The 12111-nt window shown below is 53.8% G+C and overlaps 1 protein-coding gene across 1 annotated transcript in view; it reads right to left on the reverse strand.

Annotated features, from left to right (window-relative positions):
• The window catches only part of EHD2 (EH domain containing 2), a 30921-nt gene extending 21006 nt beyond the window's left edge, over positions 1–9915 (reverse strand). Inside the window, exons 1-3 of the mRNA XM_017889189.1 lie at positions 9726–9915; positions 5978–6436; positions 4407–4504 (exon numbers count right to left, since the gene is read on the reverse strand). Coding sequence (XP_017744678.1) covers positions 4407–4504; positions 5978–6381 — 502 coding nt within the window. The 5' untranslated portion in view covers positions 6382–6436; positions 9726–9915. The remainder of the gene's footprint in view (positions 1–4406; positions 4505–5977; positions 6437–9725) is intronic.
• Between the last annotated feature and the right edge of the window lie 2196 nt (positions 9916–12111).

A 12111-nucleotide genomic window follows, 5' to 3' on the forward strand; every position in this document is an offset into this window, starting at 1 on the left:
AGGACTTCCTGGAGGAGGGAACGCAGAGTGGGAACCCGGAGGACGAAGAGTTAACTGGCAGAACAGGGAGCTAGCCCTGATTTACTAACTTCACGCCCTCCAGCTAGAACTCACTCAGTGACTCTTCAGAACAACCCCAGGAGGTGGCCACTGTTCTGACCCCATTTTCCAGATGAGGAAATGAGGCACAGAGAAGTTAGGGGACTAGCCAGGCACGGTGGCTCATGCCTGTAATCCCAACACTTTGGGAGGCTGAGGCGGGTGGATCACCTGAGGTCTGGAGTTGGAGACCAGCCTGGCCAACATGGTGAAACCCCGTCTCCACTAAAAATACAAAAAAAATTAGCTGGGTGTGGTGGTGGGCGCCTGTAATGCCATCTACTCGGGAGGCTGAGGCGGGATGATCACTTGAACCCAAGAGGCGGAGGGTGCAGCGAGCCGAGGTCCTGCCACTGCACTCCAGCCTGGGCAACAAGAGTAAAACTCCATCTCAAAACAAAAAAAGAGAGAGAGAGAATTTAGGAGACTTACTCAAGACACACAGGTAAGAGGTGACAAAAAAGGAGCCCCATGGGCCCCTGTGCTCCTCCAGGGAGCTGGCACTCACGCCCATCGTGCCTGGGAGGAAGCAGCCTCCTTGCGGGTGCTGCAGGGGCCGAGATGGGGTTGGGGGATGTTGTTTTGGGGGAGAAGGGCCAAGTCACTGCAGGGACAGCAGCTGGAGCCCCCCTCCCTCCCGGTGTCTCCACAAACACACACTGGCCCAGATTTGGAAAGTGTGTCTCAAGGTGGGGGAGGGAAGGAGGGAGAGAGGTTGAGTCAGTGTGGGATGGGAGACGTGGCAGAAAGGAACTTTGGGCCCACAACAGCACTCACCCAGGAAAACCAGGCATTGTTGGGCTTTCTGCAGCACCTACTGTGTGCACACACAAGTGTGCACCTTCTAAGTGCTTTGTAGGTTTTAACAAATTTAACCTTTAGGGCAACTATGAGGCTGCTAGTATTATTATTCCCATTTTGTGTGTGTGTGTGTGTGTGTGTGTTTTGTTGTTGTTTTGAGACAGAGTCTCACTCTGTCGCCCAGGCTGGAGTGCAGTGGCGCGATCTCGGCTCATTGCAACCTCCACCTCCTGGGTTCAAGCAATTCTCCTGCCTCAGCCTCCCAAGTAGCTGGGATTACAGGCGTGCGCCACCACGCCCAGCTAAGTTTTGTAGTTTTAGTAGAGACAGGGTTTCACCACGTTGGCCAGGCTGGTCTCGAACTCCTGACCTCAGGTAATCTGCCCGCCTTGACCTCCCAAACTGTTGGGATTACAGGCGTGAGTCACTGCGCCCAGCCTATTATTACCATTTTGCAGATAAGAAAACTGAGGCAAAGAGCGGTTTACACAAAAACAGTTTAAAAGTAGCAGAAAATAGGCCAGGTGCGGTGGCTCATGCCTGTAATCCCAACACTTTGGGAGGCTGAGGCGGGTGGATCACGAGGTCAGGAGTTCAAGACCTGCCTGGCCAAGATTGTGAAACCCCGTCTCTACTAAAAATACAAAAAAAATTAGCCGGGCGTGGTGGCGGGCGCCTGTAATCCCAGCTACTTGGGAGGCTGAGGCAGAGAATTGCTTGAACCCAGGAGGTGGAGGTTGCAGCGAGCCAAGATCACACCACTGCACTCCAGCCTGGACAACAGAGTAAGACTCCATCTTGTTGGGGAAAAAAAAAGTAGCATAGCATGAATAAATAAAAGTAGCAGAGCACAGATCTGAGGGCTTTACTATACTACAATCACACATATGTGTGTTCACACATCTTACATGCAGAGGCAGACACACACATGAGCTCACGTACACACACACACACACCCCTAGTAGCACACCCACACACAAACGGCCAATTACTACAAGATGCAGGCTCCCAGACACGCTCGTGTTCACAATCTGGGACCCGCACAGATGTTTGTAGTCACACAATCACAAAGACAATGTGAGATGCACACACATCACAGACACAGAGACCTGCACGCACACACAGGTACAGAGGCACATGTGTACACCCACACAGACACAATCGCACACACATAACCTCCCATGCCCTCCCGAACCCAAAGGCACCCACACAGACACACACACAGTTACACACAGTTACACAAAAGATACACTCCTGTACACACACACATTCTCACATACACAACACCACACAGAAGCACACAACTGTATCCTGAGGTACAATCACAAGTAGTCACACACAGCCCAACAAAATCCCCGCAGCCCTGTACCGCCCAACGCAGCCACACAAAGTCACACACAGCCCAGATACACATATATGCCTAGACCATCTCACGCACAGGCACACAAAGTCAGACTCACACCCACAATGATACACACTAAATCCACAGACACATAGACAAAAGATGTCCTTTATGTCTCTTTCTCACACACACTTATACACACACTTCACAATATAACAGTATATAGAGACAGAATCAGTTGCACACAATCCCACAAAGTCTCTCATAGCCCTACACAGCCCTTCAGAGTCACACAAAGTCATCCAGCAGGCTGAGCACAGTGGCTCACACCTGTAATCCCAGCACTTTGGGAGGCCAAGGCAGGAGGATCACCTGAGGTCCGGAGTTTGAGACCAGCCTGGCCAACATGGTGAAACTCTGTCTCTACTAAAAAAAAAAAAAAAAAAAAAAAAATTAGCCAGACATGGATGTGGCGGGTGCCTGTAGTCCCGGCTACTCAGGAGGCTGAGGCAGAAGAGTCACTTGAACTTGGGAGGCGAAGGTTGCAGTGAGCTGAGATCGTGCCACTCCACTCCAGCCTGAGTGACAAAGTAAGACTCTGTCGCAAAAACAAACGAACAAAACAAAGTCATCCAGCCACAATTATAGGCACACGCACACACACACACACACGCACACACACACACAGAGGCAGGTACACAATTCAAAGTCACACAACCTCAGAGCCAAGGCCATGATGAGGCACGTCCACTGCTATATACAAATGCATGGAACCACCACACCCAGGAGTGCATTCACAGTGACACACTTTCCCAAGATATACACAAACACACACACACACACACACACCAACAGCTGGACACTCTCTCCTCCTCTTCCTCTACCCTCAAGGCCAGGAAGGGAGACCCCGTTCCCCACTCCCCCACCACCCCATGGCCTTTGGACGCCCCTGCTGGCACCCCTGCCCTGGCTGAGAGAGCCGCTCCCTCCCGTTGTCCCAGGCCCAGGCCCTGGGGTGGGAGCCCCAGGAATTCCTCCCCCTCAGCTGGCAGCACGTCCTCCCAATCGTTTCTGCAGCTGCCTCCTGCCTTTCTCCCGTGGGGCCTCTGGACAGCGGCCAGGGACACCGTCACCCCCGGCGTCCCCGCCCCACCCCAGGCCCAGCCTCCTCGCCAGGGCTTCTCATCCCCTCTGCCCCACATGGCAGCCTCCTTTGCCCCAGTTCCCGGCCTCCGAGGCCATGGGGGGTGGGTGACACAAATTTGTGGGGCTGGGGGGCCACAGATGCTGAGCAGGGCTGGGCAGGAGTGGTGGGGGCTCAGCACACCCGGAGGCCCCGGCTGGAATTCACCCCCCGCCGCTCTCCTTGCACAGCTGTTTATAAATTCCAGGCCTGGCCTTGGCCCCCACCCAGATTCCCTTCCCATCCTCTTCTCAGCCCCATCTGTGGCCCAGACGCAGAGCCAGGAGCTCACAGGGCCCAGCCTCCCCTGCCCAGGCTCTGCCTCATCTCTGGGCCTTGTGTCTCCCTGCATCGCTGTCTCACTGCCTCGGAATCCCTGTCCCTCTTCATCTCTCCCTTCCCATCCTTCCTGCCTGCCCAGACGTGTGGCTCCTGCCCGCTCCCACCACGTGGTCACTCACACGCCTCCCCCACCCATCAATGCGAGCCAGCATGGAGCAGTCACGGCTTCCACTAGCTCCCTGCGGCTGCCCTGCCAGCCAGGGCCAGAGGACGCAGGCCCAGGTCCCAGTGGAGACACCGCCCCTCCTCCGCTAAACCCAGGAGTTCAGATCCCAGGTCCTCGTCCGTCAGACCCAGGGGTCCAGGCCCAGCCCCTCCTCCCTCTGACCCAGGAGTCCGGGCCCCCAGGCCCTCCTCCCTCTGACCCAGGAGTCCGGGCCCCCAGCCCCTCCTCCCTCAGACCCAGGGGTCCAGGCCCAGCCCCTCCTCCCTCAGACCCAGGAGTCCAGGTCCCCAGCCCCTCCTCCCTCAGACCCAAGAGTCCAGGTCCCCAGTCCCTCCTCCCTCAGACCCAAGAGTCCAGGCCCCCAGCCCCTCCTCAGACCCAGGAGTCCAGACCCCCAACCCCTCCTCCCTCAGACCCAAGAGTCCGGGACCCAGCCCCTCCTCCCTCAGACCCCAGGGTCCAGCCCCACTCACCGCGGCTCACTCTCTGTTTGGCACCCGACAGGATACCCGGGGTGTCGATGATGCTGATGCTCTCCAGGACCTGATTGGGGAGCTGGGCACACATGAACCTGGGGGGTAGAGGGAGGGTCGGGGTCAACACAGGGAAGGACAGAAGGAGGGAAAACATGAAGAGGAACTCAGGACCGCATGACGGAGCATCCCGTATGGACGAAGAAAGACTCCAGACAGAAAAAGGACGACCAGGACCATCTCAGAGCTGTAACCAGTCACAGCTCATGTTCGGTAAGCACTTAATTTGTGCCAGGTGCTGTTCTTTTTTTTTTGAGGCAGAGTCTCACTCTGTCGCAGGGGCTGGAGTGCAGTGGCCAGATCTCAGCTCACTGCAAGCTCCGCCTCCTGGGTTTACGCCATTCTCCCGCCTCAGCCTCCCGAGTAGCTGGGACTACAGGCGCCCACCACTTTGCCCGGCTAGTTTTGTATTTTAGTAGAGACGGGGTTTCACCGTGTTAGCCAGGATGGTCTCGATCTCCTGACCTCATGATCCACCCGTCTCGGCCTCCCAAAGTGCTGGGATTACAGGCTTGAGCCACCGCGCCCGGCCTTTTTTTTTTTTTTTTGATAGAGTTTTGCTCTGTCACGCAGGCTGGATTGCAATGGCACTATTTTGGCTCACTGCAACCTCCGCCTCCCGAGTTCAAGTGATTTTCCTGCCGAAGCCTCCCGAGTAGCGGGATTACAGGCATGCACCACCACACCCAGCTAATTTTTGTATTTTTAGTAGAGACAGGGTTTCGCCATGTTGGCCAGGCTGGTCTCGAACTCCTGACCTCCGGTGATCTGCCCACCTTGGCCTCCCAAAGTGCTGGGATTACAGGTATGAGCCACCGCACCCAGCCACCAGGTGCTGTTCCAAGTCCTCACAGCAACCATGGCATAGAGACCATGGTGATCCTTTTTTTTTTTTTTTTTAGACAGAGTCTCACTGCACCTGGCCCAAGGTGATTGATCCCCATTTTGCAGATGAGGCTACAAGAGGGGCAGAGAGGTCAAGTCATTTGCCTGAGGCCACGCAGCTGGCCGGGATTTGAACCAGGCATGCTGACTTCACTAGCCTAGGTGCTCCCCTGAATAAGAGAGCAGAGACAGGCATGGGAAGAATTGGGTAGAGAGAAGGGAATTGGGGCTGAGAAGGAGGGAAACACAGTCAGGGAGGGGACAGAGAAGGGGGACAGCAAGATGCACCCCCAGGGCCGGGTGCGGTGGCTCACGCGTGTAATCCCAGCACTTTGGGAGGCTGAGGCGGGTGGATCACTTGAGGCCAGGAGTTCAAGACCAGCCTGGCCAACATGGTGAAACCCCGTCTGTACCTAATAATACAGAAACTCGCTGGGGGTGGCGGCGGGTGTCTGTAATCCCAGCTACTCAGGAGGCTGAGGCAGGAGAATCGCTTGAACCCAAGAGGTGGAGGTTGCCGTGAGCTGAGATCGCACCACTGCACTCCAGCCTGGGCGACAAGAACGGAAACTACGTCTCAACAAAAGGAAAAAGAAAGATGCGCCCCGGGCTCGCGGCTGGCACACCTGTTGAGGAAGGTGTTTCCGAAGGGGTTGAGTTTGCGGAAGGGCTTGTCCGGGTCCACGACGAGGGCGTTGCCGGGCACGGTGCCCTCAGTGTCCCCATGCATGACGGCCACAAAGCAGTCGGTAGTGGGCTCAGGCCCCACGCGGGAGCCAGGCACCTCCTGCTCCAGCAGGTACTGGATGAAGCTGGTCTTGCCGGTGCTGTACTGGCCAGCCACCAGCACCATGGGCTTGCCGTCGAAGTCTGCGTCCTCCAGGGCCGGCGAGTGGAAGGCCCCAAAGCGGTAGTGCTCCTCCAGCGGCAGCAGCTTCGTGCGGTACAGCTCCTTGAGGGCCGAGGTCACTGTGCGGATGGCCTCAGGCTGCTGGCCCCGTGCCCCGCCCCGCTTCAGCCAGCTGAACATGGTGGCTGCACACTGCCCACTGGGTTCACAGAGAGACGTGCAGATGGAGAGCTGCCTGTGGGATAGGGAGAGGGCATGAGCATGGGCGGCCCGGCCAAGGAGGAAGAAAGGGGTCTGAGTGTAGACTGTCTGGGTGGCCGGATGGGTGGAGAAGGAGGAGGAGCACAGATATTTGTGGTCACAAATATGTGGTCACAGAGCATGGATGGCGGGTGGCAGGAGGAAGAATGGAATTGGGATAGGCACGATGGTTCACACTTGTAATCCTGGTATTTTGGGAGGCCGAGGCAGGAGGATTGCTTGAGGTCAGTAGCTCAAGACCAGCCTGGGTAAAATAGTGAGACCCCCATCTCTACAAAAAAAAATAATAATAATTAGCTGGGCATGGTGGTACATATCTGTAGTCCCAGCACTTTGGGAGGCTGAGGCAGGAGGATTGCTTGAGCTCAGGAGTTCAAGGCTACAGTGAGCTATGATCATGCCACTGCACTCCAGCCTGGGCTACAGAGCAAGACCCCATCTCAAAAAACAAACAAACAAACAAAAACCTGGGCGCAGTGGCTTATGCCTGTAATCCCAGCACTTTGGGAGGCCAAGGCAGGTGGACCACCTGAGGTCAGAAGTTTGAGACCAGCCTGACCAATATGGTGACACCCTGTCTCTACTAAACATACAAAAAATTAACCAGGAATGGTGGTGGCCACTTGTAATCCCAGCTACTCAGGAGGCTGAGACAGGAGAATCACTTGAACCCAGGAGGCGGAGGTTGCAGTGAGCCGAGATCCCACCACTGCACTCGACAGAGTGAGACTCCATCTCAAAAAAAAAAAAAAAAAAAAAAAAAGGAGGTTATAGTGAACCAGCTGAAGGAAGAGAAAGAAGAAAGATTAATGGTGACATGGTTGAAGAAGGGGGATTGATGGTGGTAATGGAAAACCAAGAGATGGACAAGGCGAAGGATACAGAAGCTGCCTGGAAGAAACAGATTCCTTAATCAGTTCATTCATTTCTTCCTCCCTTCACCCTTCCATCATTTGACACATTTTCACTGAAATCACTCACTCCATGCTTCAGGTACTGTGGACCCAGAAACCAGTCAGAGATCATCCCTCACCCACCCAGCGCCTGTAATGAGGACCTAGACACATGCCAGACATCCAGAGAAGGGCGTGAGAAACTAACCACAGCACCAGTAAGACTCAGGGCAGGGCTGACTTTTGAGCTGCTCCATGAAGAGCAGGCAAGACAAGGGGATTTAGGCAGAGAGGATGGCGCGTGCAAAGGTCTGGGGGTATGAGAGGTCCTGGTGTGTTGGGAGCCATGAAATATCTGGGTGGTTGACACAGGGGCACAAAGAGGAGGGTTGAGAAATGGAGCTGAGAAGGTTGCCTGGGTGTACCCAGGTCATGAGGGCTGTTGGGTGTTAAGAAAAATGATGCAACATTTATGATCACTGCATGCCAGGCACTGTACTAACCACTTAACCTTCATAACCCTGTAAAATAGGTCTATTACCATCCCTGCTTTTCCTTCTGTTTTTTTTTTTTTTTTTTTTTTTTTTGGAGATGGAGTCTCACTCTGTAGCCCAAGCTGGAGTGCAGTGGCACAATCTCGGCTCACTGCAACCTTCACCTCTGCGGCTCAAGGGATTCTCCCGCCTCAGCCTCCCAAGTAGTTGGGACTAGAGGCATGCGCCACCACGCCCAGTTAATTTTTTTTTTTTTTGTATTTTTAGTAGAGACAGAGTTTCACTATGTTGCCCTGGGTGGTCCCAAACTCCTGAGCTCAGGTGATCCACCCACCTCAGCCTCCAGGTGTGTGCCACCATGCTGGCTCATCTCTGTTTTTTTGAGACCGAGTCTCACTCTGTCACCCAGGCTACAGGTTGGAGTGCAGTGGTGCAATCTCGGCTCACTGCAAGCTCCGCCTCCCGGGTTCATGCCATTCTCCTGCCTCAGCCTCCTGAATAGCTGGGACTATGGGCGCCCACCACCACGCCCGGCTAATTTTTTGTATTTTCAGTAGAGATGGGGTTTCACCGTGTTAACTGGGATGGTCTCGATCTCCTGACCTCACGATCTGCCCACCTTGGCCTCCCAAAGTGCTGAGATTACAGGCATGAGCCACCGCACCCAGCCTCATCTCTGCTTTTTTAACAAGGCAAAGGAGGCTCAGGAAGACAGCAATAAATTACCCAACATCACTTAGCTAGAAAATGCTCAAGCTGGGACGCAAACCCAGGCAACCTGACCTCAGAGCTTGCAATCCTATCATAGGTCTAAAGATCTGAGTTAGGGAGGTTAACCATGACCAATCCAGGAGCAATGAGCACCTCCAGCACCCAGACTGTGTTCTCTACCTTCCCTTACTATCCTTTTATTTACCGTAGGATCTCTAGTGATGTCCCCTCTTTCATTTCTGATACCAGCCATATGTGTGTGTCTTTACTTTTTTTAAAAAAGAAAAACAAAAACGATTGGTCCCGTTGATGCTTATGATTTTACTGATCTTTTCAAAGAATCAACTTTTGGTAAGATGGGAATCTCTAAATACCGTTCCCCACTAAAAGAACCTGGGACTCCTTAGAGAAATGGTGGATTCCAGGGCTGGGGCAGGGAAGAACAAATGAGCCTGGGTCAGACGGTGAGGAAGTGCTCAAAGGCGGATAGGGCATGTTACGGGAATGGAGGACTCAGCTTGCAGGGGTGCCCAATGGCCAAAAATGGAGCAATTTGAGCATCAAAATGACTGCAAATCAAATATGCTAAAATCCATAAAATCATGAGACTTTTAAAAGGGGTGGCGAGGGGTTGGGGGAGATAAAAGGAAAGGGAGTTGGTGAAGGAGTGGCAGGAACGGAAAAGAGAGGCAGGATCTGGGATGTGGGCAGAGGGAGAGGGCTCTAGGCGGTGTCCCAGGCAGGGAGGGCCCTGAGAGAGTTGGGGAGAATGCCATCAGCAGTGGCCGATGGAGCTGGTGAGGCAGGAGAGGGGCTCTTGGGTGGCTGGAGGGGCCAAGTTAGCCGATATGGATGAGGGCCTGGTTGGAGACCCAGGGGAGAGGATCTCTAGCCAGGGGATAGGGAGGGGTGTTGGGGGAGGATGAAGGAGACTGGGGGAGTGGAAGAGGCTGCAAAAGACTGGAGGAAGAGTGAGGGGCTGGGGAGTGGGGGACATGGTTACAGACTGGGGGGACTGGTGAAGACTGGGAGGGACTGGGGAACACCTGGGGAGACCGTTACAGACTGGGGACAGGGTGTCGGGGAGCAGGGATCAGGGATGAGGAACCAGGGCAGGCTCGGGCGGGGGTCGTGAGGCGACAGCTGCGGTCCTGGGAGCACTCACCGACGGGGCGCGCTGGCGGCTGCAGCGGGCTGGGCAGGCTGGGCGGGGGTGGGGTCCCGCAGGGATCCGAGGCGCCCGCGGAGCGGCCTGTGCTCACGGTCCCGTCCGGAGCCGTCTGAGCCGGGTGGGGCCCGGAGCGGGGAAGACGGGAGGGAGGACAGGAGGGAGGGGCAGGACGAGGAGCCCCCCTCAAAACCGGGCGCCCGGCCTCTGGCGCCCCCTTGTGGGAAGTGGGGAAGACGCCTTAGCACGGCGGGCGAGAGCTCCAGAGTCCAGCCTGGGATTCGAATTCCACCTCCGGCGTTGGGCTGCTCCCCAATCCGTCTCTCTTCTTAACACGGGAATCACAACAGCAGCAGCAATAATAGTAACAATAACTTAGGTCGGGCGCCCTGGCTCACGCCTGTAATCCTAACACTTTGGAAGGCCAAAGTGGAAAGATTGCTTGAGGCCAGGAGTCCAAGACCAGCCTGGGCAACATAGCAAGACCCCATGTCTATTAAAAATAATAATAAATAATAAAATAATTTAGCCAGGCACAGGGGTGCACACCTGTTATCCCAGCAACTTGGAAGGCTGAGGTGGGAGGATCGCTTGAACCCCAGGAGGTCGAGGCTGCACTGAGCTAGGATTGTGCCACTGCACTCCAGCCTGGGTGACAGAGTGAGACCTCACCTCTAAAAAAAAATTATAGGATCGGGCACGGTCCTATAATTACACACCTGTAATCCCAACACTTTGGGAGGCGAGACAGGTGGATCACTTGAGGTCAGGAGTTCAAGACCAGCCTGGCCAACATGGTGCAAACCCATCTCTACTAAAAATACATGGGAGGCTGAGGCCGGCAGATTATGAGGTCAGGAGATCAAGACCATCCTGGCTAACACGGTGAAACCCCGTCTCTACTAAAAATACAAAAAATTAGCTGGGTATGGTGGCGGGTGCCTGTAGTCCCAGCTACTTGGGAGGCTGAGGCAGGAGAATCACTTAAACACAGGGGAGGTGGAGTTTACAGTGAGCGGAGATTGTGCCACTGCACTCCAGCCTAGTTGACAGAGCAAGACTCCGTCTCAATAAATAAATAAATAAATAAATAAATAAATAAATAGATAAATAAAATACAAAAAATAGCTGGGTGCCGTGGCACGTGCCTGTAGTCCTAGCTACTTGGGAGGCTGAGGCAGGAGAATCACTGGAACCCAGGAGGCAGAGGTTGCGGTGAGCCGAGATCACACCACTGCATTCTAGCCTGGGCGACAGAGTGAGACTCCATCTCCAATAAATAAATAAATAAAAATAGTATTACTTTTAAAACTTAAGGGGGCTCATGAAACTTCTTGGCTAACAACCCTCCCTGGCTCTCCTCTCTCTCAGAGTAAAAGCCAAAGTCCCCACAAAGGCCCACAAAGCCTAGCATGGTCCACCTACATCTCCCCTGTCCCCTTTCATCAGGCGACTCCAGCCACCGTGGCCTCCTCACCGTTCCTCAGACACACCCACAACCCTCCAGATTCACGGCCTTTGCACTTGCTGACCCCTCTCCGTGGAGTACTTTCCCCATAGGGATCTGAATGCCTCACTCTCTCCCCTCCTTCAGGTCCCTGCTCAAATGTCACCTCCTCAGAGAAGCCCTCCAGGATCACCCTGCCTAAGGTAGAACCCACTCTCTACCTCTTATCACTGCCCTATTTTTCTCCAAAGCCCTTCCAACCACTCTGCATAGTCCACATTTCTCTGCCTAAGGGACTGTCTTCGCCCTGAGAACATGAGCCCCATGAGGGCTTTGCACAATGCCCAACTCACTGCAGGGGCTTAGTAAACATTTGTAGAAACAATCCCTAATGTTGACTAAGCCATTCCTACGTGCAGGTACCACTCTGAGCTCTTTGCATGCATGTATTAGCTCATCAAACCCTCATAATATCTCCAAGAAACAGGAGTTTTGGGGTTTTTTGTTTTCTTTTGTTTTTGAGATAGTCTTACTCTATCACCCAAGCTGGAGTGCAGTGGCATGATCTCGGCTAACTGCCACCTCCACCTCCTGGGTTCAAACTATTCTCCTGTCTCAACCTCCCAAGTAGCTGGGATTACAGGTGCCCGCCACCATACTCGGCTAATTTTTGTATTTTTGGTAGACACGTGGTTTCACCATGTTGGCCAGGCTGGTCTCGAACTTCTGACATCAAGTGATTTATCCACCTCAGCTTTCCAAAGTGCTGGGATTATAGGCATGAGCCACTGTGCCCAACAGAATTGTATGCTTTAAATGGGTGAATTGCATAGCTTCTGAATTATATCTCAATAAAAGTGATATTATATATATTATATTATTATTATATAATTATAACATATTATTTTATTTTTTCTTTTTTTTCTTTTTGGACAC

The sequence above is a fragment of the Rhinopithecus bieti genome, unplaced genomic scaffold (genome assembly GCF_001698545.2).
Source record: "Rhinopithecus bieti isolate Rb0 unplaced genomic scaffold, ASM169854v2 scaffold_574, whole genome shotgun sequence".
NCBI classification, from domain to species: Eukaryota; Metazoa; Chordata; class Mammalia; order Primates; family Cercopithecidae; genus Rhinopithecus; species Rhinopithecus bieti.